This window comes from Ambystoma mexicanum, chromosome 11 (assembly GCF_040938575.1).
Source record: "Ambystoma mexicanum isolate Mex_15411 chromosome 11, UKY_AmexF1_1, whole genome shotgun sequence".
NCBI classification, from domain to species: Eukaryota; Metazoa; Chordata; class Amphibia; order Caudata; family Ambystomatidae; genus Ambystoma; species Ambystoma mexicanum.
This window is the reverse complement of record NC_090934.1, coordinates 1,081,095,850-1,081,116,643: the sequence shown is the minus strand read 5'-3', so window position 1 is coordinate 1,081,116,643 and position 20,794 is coordinate 1,081,095,850. Positions and strand designations below refer to the sequence as shown.

General features: G+C 51.9%; 1 protein-coding gene across 2 annotated transcripts in view; it reads right to left on the bottom strand.

Moving 5' to 3' along the window:
• Nucleotides 1-20,794, bottom strand: part of GTF2A2 (general transcription factor IIA subunit 2) — a 273,573-nt gene that overhangs the window by 95,093 nt on the left and 157,686 nt on the right. For both annotated transcript variants that reach the window (XR_011279783.1, XM_069624342.1), the window contains exon 4: nucleotides 2,926-3,052. Coding sequence is in view for 1 of the 2 variants with exons in the window: in XM_069624342.1 (XP_069480443.1) it covers nucleotides 2,926-3,052 (127 nt within the window). In the remaining variant the exon portion in view is untranslated. The remainder of the gene's footprint in view (nucleotides 1-2,925; nucleotides 3,053-20,794) is intronic.

Here is a 20,794-nt window from a genome sequence, read left to right as displayed (position 1 = left end):
ATGGTCTGAGCGACCGGTCTTCTCTCTCCTACAAACTCCTCCGCGAAGTCCCTTTCCTCCTGTACATCGTGGGTGTCGATGTGGAAGTGTTCCGCTGCTCGAGCGAGAACCTCGTTAAGGAGGGGCTGGTTATCAACTGGAGAGTCAGTAACTGGGGCTTCGCTTTGTACTGGGGAATCTACTCTGTACATTTCCTGCTCATCTTCTTCCTCCTCCAGGTCTTCATCTACTGCATAGTAATCTGTCCCGGTTTGTTCTTCCATAATTTCTAACTCCTGGTCCTCTTCAGGGAAAACTTGTCCCTGGTAACTGGGGAGTGGAGTAGAATATGGAGTGGAGTAAGGCTGAACCTTGAAGGGTTCAGGACTTTGGACCCGGGGCTTTTTACTTAGCGGGATAGGATCGGAGGAGCCTGAGGGTGTGGCCCCTTGAGGGTTATATGAAAGAAAGTGTTCTGGGTTCTTGTCATAAAAATCAGCCAAGGAAGACATCCTAGACATAACTGTCTATGTCTACACTGGACCATTCCCTGGAACAGGGTATTACTTTAGCAGGTGCTGATTTATGGGACTTTAAGGGTAGACTTGAGTTTACTTGTCTGCCTAGGGTGAGAGGATGGCTTTACAGGGGTGTAAGGCTGTGCTTTCCGCTGTTTCCCCCCCTCCCCGTGCGTGGAAAAATGTTTTCCCTGTCCCTTGGAGGCCCCAGAGACTTTCGACGCCTGGCGCCGAGGGTCTGGAGAGGTATTTGGGCGTGGGGCCTCACTGGTGTTAACCGCGGTCTCGGTATCTTGGAGCGCGGCCTGGGGGTGGAAGTCGTCTTCGTCTCCCGACGATCGAACTTCCGTTAATGTGTGTAGCGAGGCACCCTAGGCAAGAGTGGATGATTTCCTTGCGTCGTGAGGTGATCTCGATCGAGAGCGCCCAGAGGACACCGAGTCGGACCGTTCTTTTTGTGCCTCTTTCCGGGAAGTCGACGTCGTCGAGGTCCGGTTGGTCTTAGTGTGTTTAGTGTATGCTATGTGTGTAGCGCTTGCGTCGCCGGGGGTCTTCCCCATAGCCGCCCTGCCGGACGACCTTCCGAGGTCGGGGACCTGCGCTCGTCGGCTGTCTTTCGACGCCATAATGCCCTCGCCGTCCGAAAGTACGGCGTCGCTGCCATCGCTGAAGGCGCCCTCCGCTGCCATGGCCTCCTGCCTGGCGTGGTGGGCCCAACGCTTTGTCGAACGGTCCTTAAGTGTCTTAGGTTTAAACCTACTACACGCTCTGCAGTTCGCTTCGGGGTGATCCCTCGGCAAGCAGAGATTGCACGTGGCGTGCCTGTCGACCCAAGGGTATTTGCGATTGCACTTGGGGCAGAATTGAAAAGGGGTACCCTCCATACGCACCTTAAGGCAGCGGGCTGCTAAGTGTAGGAATATATAAATGTAAATCTATATATCAAGAGTGAAGAGTATGTACCACCCCCCACTCTCCCTACTTGTAAGGGCCGAGGCCAGCGGCCTACTAGGCCCGGGCCGAGGCCGGCGGCCTTCCTAGGCCCAGATCCGTCGTGCAGCAGCCGACGGTCGATGACTTCTCCAGCCGTCGTCGAGGTTGAGGGTCGACGTTGGGGTGGGGAAGGGAATGAATAAGAAGTATAATTATAATAACAGCAAAAGTATGGCTAAGGCCAGGGAACTCCGCAAGATGCTTCCGACCAGTATGGCGGAAAAAAACAATCTGAGGATCCTACACGCGTGAGGGATCTTGGGTACAGTGGACGTCACACTAGGGATAGTATTACTGGCACGCCTGTGTCGACGCCCATTTTCGACTTTCGAAAAACAAACTGTAATACTCCGCAGCTTCCACTAGATGTCGGCCTATGCACAGCATGTGATCTAAGCAGATTCCACAAGCCTCAGAAATAAATAAATATATATATATATATATATATATATATATATATATATATATATATATATATATATATATATATATACACACACACAGATGGGTGCACTGGTAGATAATGGAGTCAGGGTTTGAGGAAGGTCCTCTGCTGGGTGTTAAAAGGCAGACTGTGCCAGTCCCCTGGCCTACAGTTGCCCGACCTAGGTTGAATAGTCCATGCCGGGACCCGAGCTGCTTAGGAGGTGGCACCATTAAGCCCCCACAGGACCAAAGGCTCTGCCTGGAGAGGGCATTGGCCAATTTTGGGAGCCTTAAGGTGCATGTGGTGGACCCCAGGATTAGTCCATGGCTGTGCAGAAGGAGGCACAGCAAAAATAGAGTTGCTGAACCTGCCACCATCAACTGAATGACAGGTCGGGATCTCGTAGGTTACTATTATATGGGCATTCTGAAAGGGCTACACAACCTATGGGGCAAGTAGAGACGACTTTCAAATATACAACTTTAATGATGGGCAGAATGTGCTTACCACTGCAACAGTGCATAATATAAAATGCTTAAAGTTTATGGCTTTAGAAAACGTTGCTCTGAAGGGCGACACCTTACAATCCCATAGATTAGTTGTACACTACTGATGAGACTTGGATAAAACGTAGATGAATCTTTTATAACCATCAAGAATCAGATCCAGGACATCGCGGGTCAGCTGTATAAAGACGGTAACGAAAGCCTAACCGTCCCAGACACAGTAGAGAATCAATAAGAATACAGGACTCTGCGCCATCAAGATATATAGGTAATTTTATGTCTTGTTCCTTTGTTAACCATCAAAACGTTGAGCCCATATGTGATAACATGTTTCGGCTCTGCTGAGCCTTTTTCAAATCCGGGCCGAAATTAGATGTAACCAGTTCATAAGACTGATGTCCAATAGTATTAACGGGGTAAGATCCCCAGTAACAATAGGTTCCTTTTACAACGATGGTCGCACGCGTCGGCAAGCAATGTAACATAATATAAAATGACTCACTTTTTCCATCACACGCTACAATCTTCACTTTGTCTACTTTGATGAGTTCGGTGACTTCTCGGAATTCAACATCATTCAACACAAATGTCCACACATTATCACAAAATCGATATGTGTTTAGTGACCCCTGAAAGAAAACAGACATTACAGAAGAATTCAATCAACTAGCTTGCAAATATTTTCAAACTGTACATAGTACAACTAACAGCAAGTATGCTTCCCTCATATTTCTTCAAACATCCGATTTGTTAGACTGCGCTGCAATTGTAATAGGCAAGTATAGTACAGGTACATCCTGGGTATGACAGGTTCATGACACTGGACTGAGTGGTGTCAGACTAGTAGAGACTGATGACTATGGTGCAAACAATGACAGTCAAGTTGAAATTTGCGAGCATGGTTTCACAGGTGGTTCAGGAGAGCAGTTTCCGTGCCTCTGGATGCCCAGATTCCAGATTGATGCTTATGAAGGCAACCAACAAGATGGGTTTTGAGGGTCAGGTGTGTGGGGGGGGGGGGGTGGAGGCAAACTTCACCAAGAGTTTACCCAAAAAGGGCAATAGTCAGTCAGGCAGGCGGGGTCAGCAGATAGCTTTTTTAAGAGGGTGCACAAGGGAGTATTTGAGGGGTATAGAGAAAGAGCCGGTGGCGAAGAAGTGGTTACAGAAGTTAGCAAGAGCCAGGGTGAGAGAAGATGTTGTCCTTAATGGTTCTGGTGGAGCGGGGGGGGGGCACCTGTTGGAGGCCTTCATAGAGCGGACCACTTTAGAGACCTCTTCTGGTGATATGGGCACGAGGGTTGAGTGTGAGTGGTGTGGGGGCCAAGGGAGGCAGGGGAGTAGGCGGGGAAGAGGAGATGGAGAAGAGCGAGGACAGGATGTCCTGAGTTTTGGATGTGATGTGGAAGGTCAAGGCAGTGCAGAGAGCCTGGGAAGGAAAGAGACTGCAAGTGGATTGGTGAGTTCCTTGCAGATTTTGAAAAATTCAGCTGTGTGGTTAGTGGCTCCAGTGATACGGGCTTGGATGTGGGTCTGCTTCCTGGAGTGGACAGAGGAGCAATATTGCCTTTGGAGCAGGAAGCAGACCAGTTTGTCAGGATAAGCCCAAGGTCTGCCAATTCCGTTCAGCAACTCTGCACTTGCGTTTCAGAGATGCTAGATTGGAGTCGTACCAGCTGTTCTTAGTGGCAGGTTTTAGGCAGATCCTCATGGCAGGGGCCAGGATGTGGTGCAGGTTTGCAAGGGCAGAGGGAGAGGGAGAGTCAGGGGCAATGGTTGGGGGGGGGGGGGGGGGGGTGAAGGTGGAGGCAAAAGCAGCAACGGACACTCGCTTCATCAGACAAATGACAGAAGGAGGTTCACAGCGCACGGGATAGAGCGCCAAGGGGCCCCAGGTGGGAGGAAAGGAGAGGGTGGTCAGACCACAAGAGGGGGGTGGTGACCGGATTATAGATAGAGATGTCAGGGATGTCACCAGAGAATAGGTCATCAAGACTGTGGCAGAGTGAGTTGGGCTGGAAGGAAGAAACGTGAGGGAGTCAGAGGACCAGGACCTGGGAGGTGGATGTTTCAAGAGAGTCCAGGTGGATCTTGAAGTCACCAAGGAAGAGGAGCTTGGAAGAGGTTGAAAGGGATGAGGCAAGGTTGTCCCCATTCAGAGAGGAAGAGGGAACTGGGACCAGGGGGTCTGTAGATAGTGGCAAGGGTGAGAGGAGGAGAGACCCCAAGCCTATAGACGAGGCATTCAAAAAATGATGAGTAGAAATGATGGTAGCAGGGACCCCCTCAGGGAAGATCAAAGCAACCCCACCTCTGGGCCTGTGTTTGGAGAGGATTGTGTAGACTTCAGGAAGGAGCGTCAAGAGCAGTGATGGAGCTGGCATTGAACCACGTCTCTAAGAGTGAGGACGTCAAAGTCTTAGAGAAGGCAACATATCAGAGGAGTGTTTGACAGCACAGCTAGCATTCAGAGTAGCTAAGAGAAGCTGGTCACCACCTTTTAAGGTTTTCTGCAGGGATGTACAAGTGCACGGTACACCCATCGCTGGTGGTCAAGAAGTGAGGGTAGAGGAAGAAGGGGTGGCAGGAGTAGGGAGGAAGTTTGAGAGAAGGCAGGCGCTGGTCGAGAAGAAGAGTAAGATGAGAATCTTGGGCCATGATAGCGCCATTGTGATGGATGACAGTCGTTACTTACCGTAATAGCATTTCTGTTGATTGTATCTGCTTAGATTCACATGCTGTGCATATGGTCCGACATCCAGTGATAACCGCAGAGTATTGCATCACGTCTTTCGGGGACGTCGGCATAGGTGTGTCTAACACTATCCCCATCATGATGTGTAGTGTACCCAAAATCCCTCACGCGATGAGGTCCCTCCGATTGTATTTTTTCTGCCATGAGGGAGCCCAAGGCTATAGTGAATGAGTACATGAAGAGACGTCTTACTACTTTCTCTATGATCCTTCCACCCCGAGCAGGGAGGGCAAGTGAATCTAAGCAGATACAATCATCAGAAATGCTATTACAGTAAGTAATGCGTGTCTTCTGATGCTTGTTAATCTGCCAAGAATCACATGCTGTGCATAGACTAGTGAGCAGTACCCGGAGTTGTAAGTGGGTTGTGAGACGGAACAGTAGAGAAAAGGTGTCTAGTACTGCTTGTCACTTGAAAATCAGACCTAGAATGAGTGTCTAGGCAATAGTGTTTTTTAAAGGTGTGTACAGAACTCCAGGTTGCCGCTTTGAAAATGGGCTCTACAGGAACATTTGCAATGAATGCTATGGATGCCCTAGTGCCCCAAGTAGAATGTGCTCTACGCTTGAAGGGCAGTTCTCCCTTAGCAAGAGTGTAACAATGTGATGCACTTAACAATCCACCTTAAGATAGCCGATTTAGAGACAGGACCCCCTGCTCTACCAGCCGCCACTGAAACTAAATTATTTTTTGTTTTCCTCAGTGGTTTCAGGTAATACATGGCTGTAGTGCTGTCTGTTAGAATCAGCACTGCCTTCCCCTGTAGTTGCATCTGAAAGGCCTTTAATGCCTTAAACACTGCTAATAGTTCCAGTAAATTTATATGGTTGGACGCTACTTGTGGGGACCACACTCCATGTGCTGTCTGCTGAAGCAGGTGAGGACCCCCCCCCCCCACCCCCACCCCGTGAAATTTGCATCCGTTGTGAGAGTGGCTTCCACTGCAGGAGTGGTGAAGGTTTTCCACTTCAAGAGGTTTTCTCTTGACCACCACTGCAGAGAGAGAACGAGGGCTGGCGAGACAACTACCAGATCTTCCCATTGTCCATTGGCCTGACACCACTGGCTGTTGAGCCACTCTTGCATGGGACGCATGCGCAGCTGCACTTGGGGAACCAAGTATATGCACGACACCATCATTCTTAGAAAACGCGTGGCTTTGCGCAACAACCCCTCCCGACTGACTACATATTGAGGGATTTGAAAAAGCATGTTCTGAACCCTCTCGTTGGAGGGGAAGACGATGCCGTCTTTCGTCTGGAGAGCTCCCAGAAATGGATTTATTTGACTGGGGACTAGACTGAATTTTTTCTCGTTGATAGAGAACCCCAGACGGAACAGAAGGTCTGCGGTCTTTTGGGTGTTCAAAAAAACATGTGTCGTACGAGTCCCCCGTTATGAGCCAGTCGTCGAGGTAAGGGTAAACCGGGACGGATAATCTGCACAGGTGTGCTGCTGCTACTGCCAGGACCTTCGTAAACACCCTTGGTGCCGAGGCGATGCCAAAGAGGAGTACCTTTTATTGGTAATGCCTGTCCTCTATCATGAACCTTAGATATTTCCAGTGTGCTGGCAAAATTGAAATATGAAAGTATGCATCTTTCATGTCCATAGTCCCCCTCTTGCAACAGTGGGATCACCTCCTGTAGCATTACCATGTGAAACTTCTGAGGTTTTATGAACTTGTTCGCTGGGCGCAAGTATAGAACAGGGTGCATGGTGAGGTCCTTTTTGGGTACAAGGAAGTACACTGAATAAATACCCTTGTTTACCCGAAGAATAGGGATGGCTTCTATGGTGTCCTTTCCCAGCAGCGCTTCCACCTCTTGATTCAGGATCTCCGGTGAAAAGCGCCATGAGTGCGGTGGTCTGAATTGTGGAGGTCGGGCAAATTCCATGCAGTAACCGTGGGTGACCGTCTTGATGACCCACTGGTCTGAAGTTATCCCCCCCCGCCCCCAGTGAGGAAATATGTTAAGCGCCCCCCGACCGGGGGTACATGGGAGGGGACCTGGATCTGATGGTCATTGCTCTAGGATTGGGGCCTCTACCTCTGGCTTTGCCACATCGCTGACCACTTGGCTGGTAGTATGCAGTGCTTCCTGATATTTGTCCAGCATTAAAGTTTCCCATGCCATAGTTGTTCTGACTTGCACGGTACTGCCTTCGAAAGGATCGTCAAGAATGACCTCCCCCCAGAGAGGAGGTCTTTGAGTAATTTGTTGCAGGGACTTTGTCTCATGCTCTTTTTTTGGTTGTTTCTAGGGCCTCATCGACCGCCTTTCCGAAGAGGTAAGTTTCTTCAATGGGTTTATTGATGAGAGAGGCCTGTGTCTCAGGCTTAAACCCTGAAGTACAAAGCCAAGTGTGCCTTTTAAGTAAGGTTCCCTGGGCCAGACACCTGCCTGCTGTTTCAGCAGTGTCCAGAGTGTTCTTTATTACTTTCTGGTTCACTTGCCTGCCTTCGGCCACAATAGTGAGAAGCTTGGACCGGATGGGCTCTGGGACCTCCTGGAGACCTTCCTGTACTAGGTTCCATTGAGCGTCAGCATAACTCGCCAGCAGCGTGGTGTTATTCACTATGCGCGTGGTATATGCAGCAGCCAAGGTAACCTGCTTACCTTAGGCACATAACCTCTTGGGTTCTCTATCTGGAGGCGCCTCCCCGTAGCAAGGGGTACTCCTGCCCAGGGGTGGCGTGCCCTTTAATGTATTTAGGGTCTGAAGCAGCTGGCTCTACTCTTGGGTTCACTGCCCGGGTTTGAGCTGGTGACACTAGGGTGGTAGCCAAGCTTCTCTTAATAGAATTAAGGAGGGTAATGGCCTGGCTAGAGGGGGGTTTCTCCTCAAGAATATCTTCTACAAAGTCCTGCTCAGGTACCGCCTCTTGGGTAGTGATTTGAAAGTGATCAATGCCATGTTAAGGAAGGCAGCAGAAGGCCATTTAGTCGTCTACAGGCGAGGCCAGACGAGCCAGGGTGGACGGAGGAGAATCCAGGCACAGAACATCAGTATCCGGATCTTGTTGGGGGAGCGTCCACTGGTCCATCCCCACTTGGTGTGTTTCTTCCCAATTGTCTGTGGCGTCGCATGGTCCTCATTGTAGCCCCGCAGGAAGGAAGGTTCTTCATCTTCACTGTAAATGTCCTGATAAGTATCCATTTGAAGGATGTCTTCATGGTGGACGGGGACTGAGGGCTGATCCTCTTGCAACTGTGAAGCAGATTTAAGATTAGACTTTCCAAAAGATCTTTTCTTGTAAGGATGTTCAGAAAAGTAACTTTTCTGAAGACGATCCATGCACCCTTCAAATTTCTCCCTTGTCCACTTAGAGGAACTAGAAGGGCCTACAGGTGGATAAAAACTCTTCCGCCCCTTGACCCTGAAATTTGTCACTCAGGGTGTTGGAAAGAGGTTCTCGGCTGTCCTTGTAGTTATCGCTAGAAAGGGCGTATCTATAGATTTGTCCACGGCCTGCCCCATGTTTTACGACGGAATAGGTATAAGCCCAACCGCCGAAGTAATGCTAGCGATACTGTGTTCGATTTCCGCCGACTTGGCGTGAGATAGTGGTTCCGCAGGCCAGGTTTCAGGTTAGGTTCTATGGGAAAACCTTGAAGGGTTAATCTTGGCGGGGACTTGGTATTGCCTTAGGTTAGACGGATACCTTAAATTCCCGTTGAACTAATAGGACTTCCTGTTTCTCTTAATGGCCGCCTGTATGTGCCGTTGAAAGACTAACCTTACGGGTCTAGTCCTTAGCTTCATTTACCTATATTAGCCCTGCCTTCCTGGAGACTCACGCTTCGCCTCCTCAACTGCTCTGCAGTACTAACACTTACCGTGGTCCGTTTTCCACAGCTGATTCCAGTCCCCATTATTGTTCCCATTGCTGCCCCTTCCTGGAGTCTTAGTTTGTGTATCCCTCCTTTCCATTTTTCTCCTCAGTTCGTTTCATTTCTGTCACAGGCGGTTTTCACCTCAGAGTTGCAGAAAGAAGTTTGACAGCGCACACGCAAGTACCGTTTGGTGGCTTGTTGCCGCGTGTATTTACATATTATCTCAATCTTATGTGAGGTTTACTTAAGAGTTGTAGGACGCCGTTAGTGGTGCTTTTTTCATTCTGCTGTTTATAGTTGGCGATTTCCACAGAGGAACAGTTTCAGTTTATGCATTGTTCCGTGTTAACGTGCAACTAGCGTTATACGGTCTTCGCTACTGTTCTTGATAGGCTAATGGGTATTTAACACACACTACATCATATTAGTTAGTCCTCTTATGTTTACTTGAGGTGTTTGGGAACCGAATGTTGTTCGCCTTATACGACCGTCAGTTAGGGTTGTTATTTCATTTGGCCATTTGATGCATAATACATGGGTATTTTTTCTGGTTCAATCACGTCAGTGCTTTCATGCCCTAGGAATTGCCTTATAAACGTATGCAAGTGAATTCCATTGCCATCCATTTTAATTGCAAGTTCCCTTATTTCTTCATTACGACCCTCTTGCATTATAGGTCATATTATTCCTTCCTCTATGAATACCACCATCTTCAGGACCAGCGCCCCTGTGTAGAACAGGATGGAGAGCTCTCTAAAATAATCAAGTGAGCTTACTGGATTACAAAAGAATCATTCCCTTATTGTCCTTGTGGAATAGAATTTACTAGTGGGCACTTTACTAAGGGTAGTTATTCGTTTTATGTTTTCTACAGAAACCACTTGCCACATTTAGTGAGGGGTGGAATTACCAAAGAGCTCCAGGGCGTCCCCGCAGAGTTCAGGTAAGCGTTACAGTCTATGGGTAGATTTACCGCAGCGTTAGAGGGCCTAGTGGTAGGTTTTTCGCCTTGAGGCCTACTCTAGTTTTTGGGCTTACCGGGCCTTTCGGGAACAGAGCATCGAAATTCCGCGCTTCGACTTGTAAACTTTATTTAGGAGTAGCACCCTTGTTTGTTTTGGGATGCCCAGTCGCCAAACGCTGGTACGGATGCGGGGTAGGCTTTGTATCTGAATGATCCGAGGAATCCGCCTGCCAACGCCTTCACCTTTTTCAACGTACCGGTCAAAATGGGTGGAGGGGTTGTGTGTTTAGTGTCATGTCTTTGTACGCCCCCGTCGCCGGGTGTTGTCCCTGAAGAGACCAGAGTCAGACCTTGAAGGGTCGGGGATGGGCGTGGCAGAGCTAGAACATCCGCAATGGATGTTTGGTTATCGTATGTGCCCCTGACACTTTCGGCGGGAGTTGCGGGGGGCGGGGATGCGGGGGGCAGGGGAGGTATTCCGCCTGCAACATAATGTACGCAGCCCATCGCTTTACATGGCGCTCCTTAAGGGTCTTAGGCCGAAGGAGTTTACAAGCCGCACACCGCTTCTCGTTGTGATCTAAGGGGAGACGGGAGTTGCACGTCCTGTGTTCAACCAGTTATCAGGGCTGAAAAAAAAAAATCTGAAGGACCTCGGCACGCGAGGGATTTTGGGTACACTACACGTCATGATAGGGATAATGTTATAAACACGCCTATGCCGGTGTCCCTTTACGGTCCCCGTAACACAATATGCAATACTCTGCGGTTACCACTGGATGTCAGACCATATGCACAGCATATGATCCTAAGCAGATTAACAAGCATCAGAAATGTCATGATGCCTACCCCCAGGCATCCGGACCAAGCCCATCAGTCCCGGGAGCAGGCATCTAGACATTTAATAAAACCTCTGCAGCCCCGGCTAGGGGCTATCTGGGTTCAGTCCTGGCGCCTTAGGCGCCAGGCATAGTCATTACTTACCTCAGGCAGACCATGCTGCAAATGACTCCAATCCAACATGAAGCCTGAAAGGGACTATTTTTCTACAGGGCCTATTTTTTTACTCGGGTGTGGTTCTAGGGACGTCTTACCTGGGACTACTTTTGAGTCCATTTAAACCACACCCGACCAGCAACACACGCTTCGCGTTATTCCGCATCCAGCAGCGTAACACTCACCGTGCATGCAGCCTGCATCCAGTCTTCTGCCATGCCCGCCTCGAATCCGGAGCGCCTAAAACAAAGGAAAGAAAGGGACAAGGTTAGAAAACAAATTTATTTCTATTCCACACCTGATTCTGGATCCATCTCGTCTCCGGACCTGTAAAGAACATAATTTCTGCACGTGCCGCACCTCCAGCTGCAGCGCCACGCCATACTCCCCAGTCTTCACAGCATCCTTCGGGTCAGCACTGCCTCCATCATTTCTTCGCCGAACTTCGGCACCTAGGAGGCAAAAGAAAAAATCACAAGGTGAGCCGAGGGAACCAACAAATATAATTCTTACCACCATAGACTTACCCGATTTACCACTGGAGGCATCCTTTTGAGACTCTCCATATTTTCACGTGCCGCATCTGTAAAGAGAGACAAAACACGGTTTCCTCGTGCAACATTTACCAGACAGCACCAGGTAATACAGACTCTTACCTGAGCGCCACCAGCTGCCACAAGAGCATGTTTTCACGAGCCAGCTGCAAGAAAAGAAAGGAAGGTAGGAACAAGACTGAACATCGGACGTATTGAACTCTATGAACTTAATACTTACTGGTCCTCACCAGGAACCTCAGAGTCAATACTCTCCGGAACTCTCCAAAGCCTTCAAACCAGTGCAGTAACTGGAATCAACGAGCCCCTGCAAATCCACGCAGGATGGAGAGCTCATCTTTCAAGAATATAAGGTGAGATTGCTGTGAGGGCATTTGAGGTGATTCGTTGGGGAGGACTGTGGGGGTGCCATCACTTGAATCCACAAGTGGCTAAATCCATCTCTCCACTTGCAGGAGAATATTTCTACGGGTTAAGCAGACAAGATTAGGAGGGAAGATCCAGTCAGTCATCGCTGCACTACGCATCACGTGGGTGGAGACTGCAGCTGTCCGGGTCCGACCGACGCCCCTGTGGGAGCCAGTTGAGCTTAACAAATGTATGATACACCTAGAGGATGAGACGTGGAGATACACCCCAACCCTGACAGAGGAGGAAAGGCAGATGAGATGGGACATTCCGTCTGAAAGAGGTCCTACAGGCGATTCGCGGGATGCCGGCAGAGAAGGCACCTGGGGGAAATTGTTTTACAATCAGGTTTTACAAGTCTTTCAGGGCTGCTCGCTCCACATTTGGTAAAACGGTTTAATCATATCCAGGAGACAGGGAAAGCCCCGGAACTGTTCACCCAGGCCTTGATAACATTAATTCCCAAGGGGGGGGGGGGGAACGCTAGAGTGTGGGTCATCGACCCATATCATTACTGGATGTAGATGCAAAGATTTTCACTAGGGTGCAGGCCTCATGGTTTGAGACGTTGATGCCCAGATTAGTCCACACGGATCAGGTGGGCTTCATTGTGGGGAGACAAGGAGCAGACACCGCAAGGAAAACCCTGCATTTGATGGACATGGCCTGGGAGGTGGTGAAAGAGTAACCCAACACTACTGGCCTTTGACAGGGTGGACGGGTCTTCTTGTATGCAGTGCTACGAAAGAACAAGTTATTTACCAACTGGTAACATTCTTTCGACCGGATGTTCCTCCAACGTATTCCTCATCTTTGATGATCACGTCCAGCTTCAGAAAAAATTCTCAGAGGGGGGTTGTACGTCGAGGGCGACATCATTGGATGTATAAGTAGCACGCGCTGCGCCCTTTGGCCTCAGTTCTGTTTTTCCCTCGTGTTTGTGTGCTGTCAGCCTAGGCAAGCAGTAGTTAGCCCAGCGAGAATGGAAGCTACAATAGCATAGGAAATTCTACAGTGGGGAAGGCTGGGAGGGTGAAGAGGAATACGTTGGAGGAGCATCCAGTCGAAAGAACATTACCAGTTTGTAAGTAACTTGTTCTTCAAATGTATTGTGTCCTCCAACGCATTCCTCATCTTTGATAGACTCCCAAAGCAGTATGTAGAATAGGAGGAAGGAGGAGAATTTGAAATTGTTGGCATTTTATAAAGCTGAATACAGTACCGCCTTACCAACGGCAACATCCTAGGCGTGGGAAGCATCTAGACAGTAATGCTTTGTGAATGCATGCAGTGAGGACCATGTTGCAGCATCGCAGAAAGATTTAATAGGTACGCCCCTTTGAAGGGTTGCAGAAGAGGCTATACCCCTGGTGGAATGAGCGCTCAAACCCTCTGGCGGGTCCTTGCCTGTCAATTTGTAACATTCTGAGATGCCAAGTATAATCCACCTTGATAAAGTCTGTTTTGAAACCGCTTGACCCAATTTTCTTCCGGTGTAGCCAATAAAGAGTAGGTCATACAAGTTGAAATCCTAATACAGAAGCTTAAAGCTCATCTAGAATCCAACCTATGGAGCCTTTCTTCCTCTTTAGTGGTATGCGGCAGTGGGTAGAACATCGGCAGAACAATTTTCTCATTTAGATGAAAATCAGATATAACCTTTAGTAGGAAGGAACAAGTTACTTACCTGTAACTTTTGTTCTCCAGCATGGATTCACATGCTCATGAATATTCCCCGTCGTCAGGCTGGGAATCCTCGGTAAAGAAAAAACCAGTATCAGTTTTGTTTCTGATCTGTCTTTCGTAGTAGTAACCAATCACTGGTCTCTGCGTCATACTGACCACAGCCAACGACTGCCCTCTACCCAAGCCCCGCCTCTGGCAGCCATCTTCAGATTTGGAAGCACGTGAAGTGGCAGTATGACCAAGTGAAGAGCCGCAGAGGGGTAGGCGGGAGGTTTCGCATGTGAATCCATGCCAGACCCATGCTGGAGAACAACAGTTACAGGTAAGTAACTTGTTCCTTCTCCAGCATGGGGTCTGGCATGGATTCACATGCTCATGAATAAAGAATACATAGCAGTACCCACGCACAACCACGGGAGGTGGCAAAGGCTCAACATTAAGCATCACATGAAACTCAACATTAAGCAATCTTACCTCCTCACCAGGCTCACCTCAGGCGAACAGGCTGCGCAGCACTGCTTGGCCGACCCTGGACTCCTCCCTGGAATCCCGATCGACGCAGTAGAATTTCGTGAAGGTGTGCGTCGACCTCCACGTAGCAGCCCTGCAAATGTCCAGCAGGGGCACACCAGATAGGAACGCCGTGGTAGCTGCGATCGCTCTGGTGGAATGTGCTCTCGGACGGCCAGGCAGCGGTCGGTTTGCCAACCGGTGACAGTACATGATACAGCCGGAGAGCCATCTGGAAATGGAAGCCTTCGAGAGAGCCTTCCCCTGATTGACAGGTCCAAAGTTCACAAAGAGTTGTGACGTCTTCCGAAAACACTTCGTGCGATCCACGTAGAACTTCAGCGCTCTAGCCACATCCAGCGAGTGCAAAGTCCTCTCAGCCGGCGACGAAGGCGACGGGAAAAACACAGGCAACACCAAGGGTTCGTTGAGATGGAAGTCCGACGGCACCTTGGGCATGAAGGAGCGGTGCGTCCTGAGCACCACCCTCGTGTCGTGAAAAGTCAAGTACGGGGCCTTGCAGGAAAGGGCCTGGATCTCTCCCACCCGTCGTGCGGAGGTGATGGCCACAAGAAACGCTGTTTTCCACGACAGGAACTTCAACGGGGCCGAGTGCAGAGGCTCGAACGGAGGTCCCATGAGCTTGGTCAGCACCACGTTGAGCTCCCACACCGGGGCCGGAGCCTTCACCGGCGGGAACGATCTGAACAGTCCCTTCATGAACTCTTTCACCAGACGATGAGACCACAAGGACGTCCGCCCCGTGGTTCTAGTGTATCGGGAGATCACAGCAAGATGAATCTTGATGGACGCGTGTGCCAGTCCAGCTTTGGCCAGCGTCAACAGGTACGGCAGTACTTGGGGAGCCGTAATCCTTAGAGGGTTAATCTTCTGTGCCTGGCACCAGACAGAGAACCTCTTCCATTTGTGTCCGTAGCATTTAAGAGTCGAGGACGCCCTGGCCTTTGCAAGAACCTCTCTGCAGTCGGCCGGTATGTCGTATCCTCCAAACTCTAGCGCTGCAGGAGCCAGGCCTGCAAGTTCAGCGACTTCGGGTCGTGGTGGAGGATGGCGCCTCCTTCCCTGGAGAGCAGATCCGCGTCCACTGGCAGCTTGATTGACGGGGACGCTGACAAGTCCAGAAGGTCCGGGAACCATATCTGCCTCGGCCACGCAGGTGCGACGAGGATCATCCTGCACCGTGACCTCTTGAGCTGGTTGATGAGCCGGATCAGTAGTGGCAATGGAGGGAACACGTATAGGAACAGGCCCGCCTAGGGGAACGAGAAAGCATCGCCCATGCTCCTCGGCTGGGGAAACATGCTGGCGAACCTCCGACACTTGGAGTTCGTCGCCGTCGCGAACAGGTCGATCTGGGGTGTGCCCCACCGTCGGAAGAGGCGATCCACTAGATCCTGCCGTAGTTCCCACTCGTGGCACGAGCGCAGCTCCCTTCTGAGTGAGTCGGCGATGGTGTTTTTTATCCCTGCCAGATGAAACGGCACCAGAAACATCCTTTGGGCGACGGCCCAATGCCACAGGTCCTGCGCCTCCTTGGACAGTGCTGGGGACCTGGTTCCGCCCTGTTTCCTGATGTAAAACATGGTGGTGGTGTTGTCGGTGAAGATCCTCACCACCTTGCCCTTGAGGGACGGAAGGAAGGACCTGAGGGCCCAGAACACTGCACGGAGCTCCAGGACGTTGATATGGAGGGACTTCTCCGTCGGAGCCAAAGGCCTCTCGCGTGCAGATTTTCGGTGTGCGCTCCCCACCCTTCCAGGGAGGCATCCGTGGTCACAGTCTCCTGGTGGTCTGGGGTCTGGAAGTCCATGCCCACCGTCAGATGTGCGCGGGTGCCCCACCACCGGATCGCTCGGCGGAAACTCTCGTCGAGTGTGATCCTCTCCTCGAAGCCGCCCGTCGTTTGGATCCAGCGCGCGTCCAGGAACTCCTGCAACGGGCGCATCCGGAGCCTGCACATGGGAATGAGGTAGATGCAAGAAGACATCATTCCGAGGAGGGACTTGATGGACCTCACCTTGGCCGCGTCGGAAACCAACATCCGCTGTACCTTGCCCAGGATGGACCTGGTCCTTTCCTCCGACGGGGAGGCCAGAAGGGACACTGTCGAGCTTCGCTCCCAGAAACAGTTCGTTTTGCGCGGGTACCAGGTGGGACTTGGCGTAGTTCACGGAGAATCCCAGGTCCGTGAGAAGTTGGACGGTCCTTGCCGTGTGCTCCACGGCGAGCTCCCTCGTCTTGGCTCGGATGAGCCAGTCGTCCAGGTAGGGGTAGACGTGGATCCCCTCTCGGCGCAGCTGCGCCGCCACTGGTGCAAGGCACTTGGTGAATACCATGGGTGCCGACCGTAGACCGAAGGGAAGGGCTCTGAACTGGTAGTGACGCCCTTGGACCACGAACCTGAAGAATTTTCGGTGCCCCTTTAGGATGGGAATATGGAAGTAGGCATCCTCCAAATCCAACGACGACAGGAAGTCGCCCTCCTCCAGCTGACCCAGGACGTGCAGGAGGGTGACCATCCGGAACTTCTGAGCTTTGATGAACTTGTTCAGCCGTCGTAGGTCTAGGATGGGGCGCCATCCTCCCGTCTTCTTCACGAGGAAGTATCTTGAGTAAACTCCGGAGCCCAGAAGCCTCCTTGGGACGAGTTCGATGGCGCCCTTCCTTAGCATCGCCCTTACCTCCCGGAGAAGCTGAGGGACGTGAAGCTCTTTCCTGGCCACAGGGGGGACACGCGGGCACCTTCTTTGAAACTCGAGCGCGTGGCCCTGGGCTAGGGCGTCCAGCACCCAACGGTCGGTGGAGATGGACTCCCACACGCTGACGAAGCTCACCAGCCGGCCTCCCACCGGGGTGCTTCGGTGGGGGCCCGACCCCACGGCCGGTTCAATCCTGCTTAGACGAGGCTTTGCCGCCTTGACCTCCTTGGCGACGACGGCGGGGTCTGCCTGACTTGCCTCGTCCCCTGTAAGCTTCTTGAGACGACGAACGGGCCGCTTGACGGTAGGTGGAAAATCCGCCGCCGGAACCTTTGGAGGCGTCCTTGCCTCCGCCGCTCCGAAAGGGCGGCCGCCGTTGCTGGAGAACCCCGAGAGCCCGGGCTGTCTCTGTGTCCGCTTTGATGGCTTGAAGGGAATCGTCCACTGTTTTCCCAAACAGGTTGTTCCCATCGAACGGCATGTCCAGGACTCTGGTCTGTACGTCTTGACGGAAGTCAGTAGCCTTGAGCCATCCACGCCGCCTAAGGCACACGCCGTTGCCCAACTGGCGAAATCCAGTGTCGGCGATGTCCGTCGCAATAGTGATGGCGTGGTCCGACGCCACCTCACCTTCCTGCAAGATCTCCAGGGCATCCGCCCTCTTGTCGTCCGGTAGGAAGTCCAGCAGGGGAGCCAGCTTGTACCACAGCTCCCTGTCGTACCGGGCTACGATAGCCAAGGCGTTAGCCACCTTAATCGTCGTCGCTGCCGACGAGATGCCCCATCGTGTCCAATTTCTTTCTCTCGCCGTCCGGCGGGGAAGTCGACGTGGAGGCTGCGACCCCCCCCCCCCCCCGCTTTCTTCCTGGCCGCCGCGGAGAAGACTGAGTCCGGGGTAGGCTGCGCCCGGAGGCACAAGGGGGCCGTGTCCGGGACCCGGTACTTCTTCTCGTACCGGTCTCTTCTAGCCGGCGTCGTGGATGGGTTCTTGTGGAGGGCGGGGCCCTCATCCCAAATATCGTCCAGTAGAGGTACTGCGAGGACCGTCTTCCTCTTGGCCTCGCGCCGCTGATAAAGGAAACCTTCCTTCTCCTCAGGGCAGAGCTGGAAGAGCTCGGATGCCCTGGCGATCATGGAGTGAAAAGATCCAATCTCGTCGGGCGGGGAAGCCCGGGTGGGAGGAGACGGCAGATCCTAGTCGTACACCTCGTCGTCCGTACCCGTTGCGGCCGTGTCAGTCCCCGTATCATCCCCTCAAGTCGTGGACGGGGAGGAGGGCTGAACGGGGCGCGAAGGCTGAAAAGGAGGTGGAGGGTGAATCCTTTTCTTAGGAGGGGGGCTGCCCGAAGGGCCTGGTTCCGGGTCCCCCGACGGGAGTGGTTCCTCCACTGGTAACGGCAGTCTCGTCCTTATCTCTGAGTATAAGGACTGTATAGCCAACAAAATGGCCGCCGATTTGTCTTGCGGCACTGGACGGGCGGTCAGGGGCCCCGTCGGTACCCGCGACGATGTCGTCGTCTCCTGCGTCGGGATCCCTCCCGACAGGCTGGTCGTCTTCCACGCTAACGCCGTGGCTTAAGACCTCGATCAGTTCTTCCTCAGAGGTTGAGGCCGAATCCACGGCGACCTCCTGCCCCCCCCTTTTTCTTCTCCGTGGAGGTTTCATGGGGGTCCTGTCGATGGGCATAAAAGAGGACTCCCTCCGCGGTGACAGGGAGACTGAGCCCCGAGGTCGCCACCACCGGCGTAGCCTCCACAGGCTGAGCCAGGGCCGCCGCGACTGTCTCGATAGAGGCCTTGGCCGGATGGATTAAGGCTTTCACCACCCTTGGTGCGCTCACCGCCTTCTCCTTGAGGGAGGGGGAGGGGGGGGGGGGGGGGGGAACACTGCCTCGCTCCCCCTCCGAGCTCGACCGGGGTCTCTTCAGGAGCTTCGCCGGGTGCTCGGCCTTCCTCTTACCCGACCCAGAGCGTTGGCTCGTGGTTGATGGTGCCGGGGAGGGTGCGCCCTGCCTGGTGCCCGTAGAGCCCGACCGTTCGGCTCTCCCGGTGCCAGCGGACTCGCGGTGCTTGGCCTTATGTTGGACCCCCGTCGCGTCCTCAAAGGTCTTAGAAGACCGCTCGGATTTCTTCTTCTCCTCGCCGGACGGGCTCTTCCCTTCCAGCCAGTTGGCGAGACGTTGATGGCGGTCCTTCATGGTCCGCTCCGACATGTTGCCGCAAAACGCACAGTCCTTCTCCACGTGCGTCTTGTCTTCATGTAGGCAGTAAAGACAAAAGGAGTGTTCGTCTTCCTTAAAGACATTCTGCAGCTGGCATCCAGGGCAGACCCTGAACAGCTTTCCAGGCGTCGAGCTTCCCTTCTCCTGGGCCATGACCGAGATGGGCCTGAGAAACTTCTGGAGTCCTCCAAAAGCGTAGCTCGACGAATCTTCACCCTTGAGGGGCGTAGAACAATCTGACACGGGTCCCCGTTGATCGGATGGAGAGTCGGTGGAGCTTGAGGCTCTTTTGACCGAAAAAAAACGAAGTTTTTGTGAAAAAAATAGCACTAACGCTCGAGAGCAATAGCACGAGGATCCCAACACATGAACGTGCGGTAAAAATCTGAAGATGGCTGCCAGAGGCGGGGCTTGGGTAGAGGGCAGTCGTTGGCTGTGGTCAGTATGACGCAGAGACCAGTGATTGGTTACTACTACGAAAGACAGATCAGAAACAAAACTGATACTGGTTTTTTCTTTACCGAGGATTCCCAGCCTGACGACGGGGAATATTCATGAGCATGTGAATCCATGCCAGACCCCATGCTGGAGAAGGAGGGTTTTACCCTCAACACAACCCTGGCCTTGTGGAATACAGTATAGGGTGGGCTGGAAGAAAGTGCCTGCAACTCGCTCACTCTATATGCAGATGTCAATGCAACCAACAATATGGGTTTGAAGGTCAATAAACGCAGTGGACATGTGTGCAAGGGTTTAAAAGGGGCACACATCAAAAACTTAAGAACCAGGGTACGGTCCCAAACTGGAACCTGAAAATAAGAAGGGAACACATTTGTGAGCACGTTCAGAAACTGAATCACCAATGGAATTTAAAAGTAGGAGCATTCTTCCGAAGAGCGCTTGAAAATGAAAAGCGCTGCCAGGTAACCTTTAATGGTTCCAACATTAAGACCCTTGTGTGCTAATGATAGGAGAAAAGATTAACAGCAGAGTTGAACATGGAACAGAATCAACATTCTTTTCCCTGCACCAGTCGCAGAACTTGTTCCAACGTCAGATTTTGTTGCTGGCTTTCTTGCCAAAAGCAACACCGACGACATCTTCCGGGAGGTCCAAATCCTTGTATCTCAGCCTTTCAGAAACCATGTGTGAAGGTTGAGAGTGTTGCCCTCTGGATGGAGAACCTGACCCTCCCTTTGCGAGAGAAGATTCTTTGTGGAAGACGTACCAGAGGCCAGATTGACATTTCTAGAAGGTCTGGGTACCACGTTCTCCCAGCCTAATCCTGGGCAATTAGGATCCTGCAGCTTTTAAACCGTCTCAACCTCCTGATTACTTGAAGAAACCGGGGATCGGTGGAAACTCGAATAGCAGTGGAAACTCCCAATCCACCACGAACGCATCTCCTAGAGCTCCGGACTGCCTGAGCTCGTTCTCATTCGTGGGACACTGCGATCTGCCTGCTCAGAGCATCCGCCATCGCGTTCACCTAGCCAGCTAGGTGAACTGCCGATAGGGAGATTCCTTCTCGAATTGCCCAGAACCAGAGGTGCATTGCCCCTCTGCACAGTGGTAGTGACCCTACGCCCCCTCTTTTATTGAGGTAATGCACGGCCACTGTGTTGTCCGTCATCAAGACATTCCTTCCCCGTACAGAGGGTAGGAAGGCCTTCAGCGCTAGTCTGAATGCTCTCATCTCAGCTCCAAAAGGTTGAG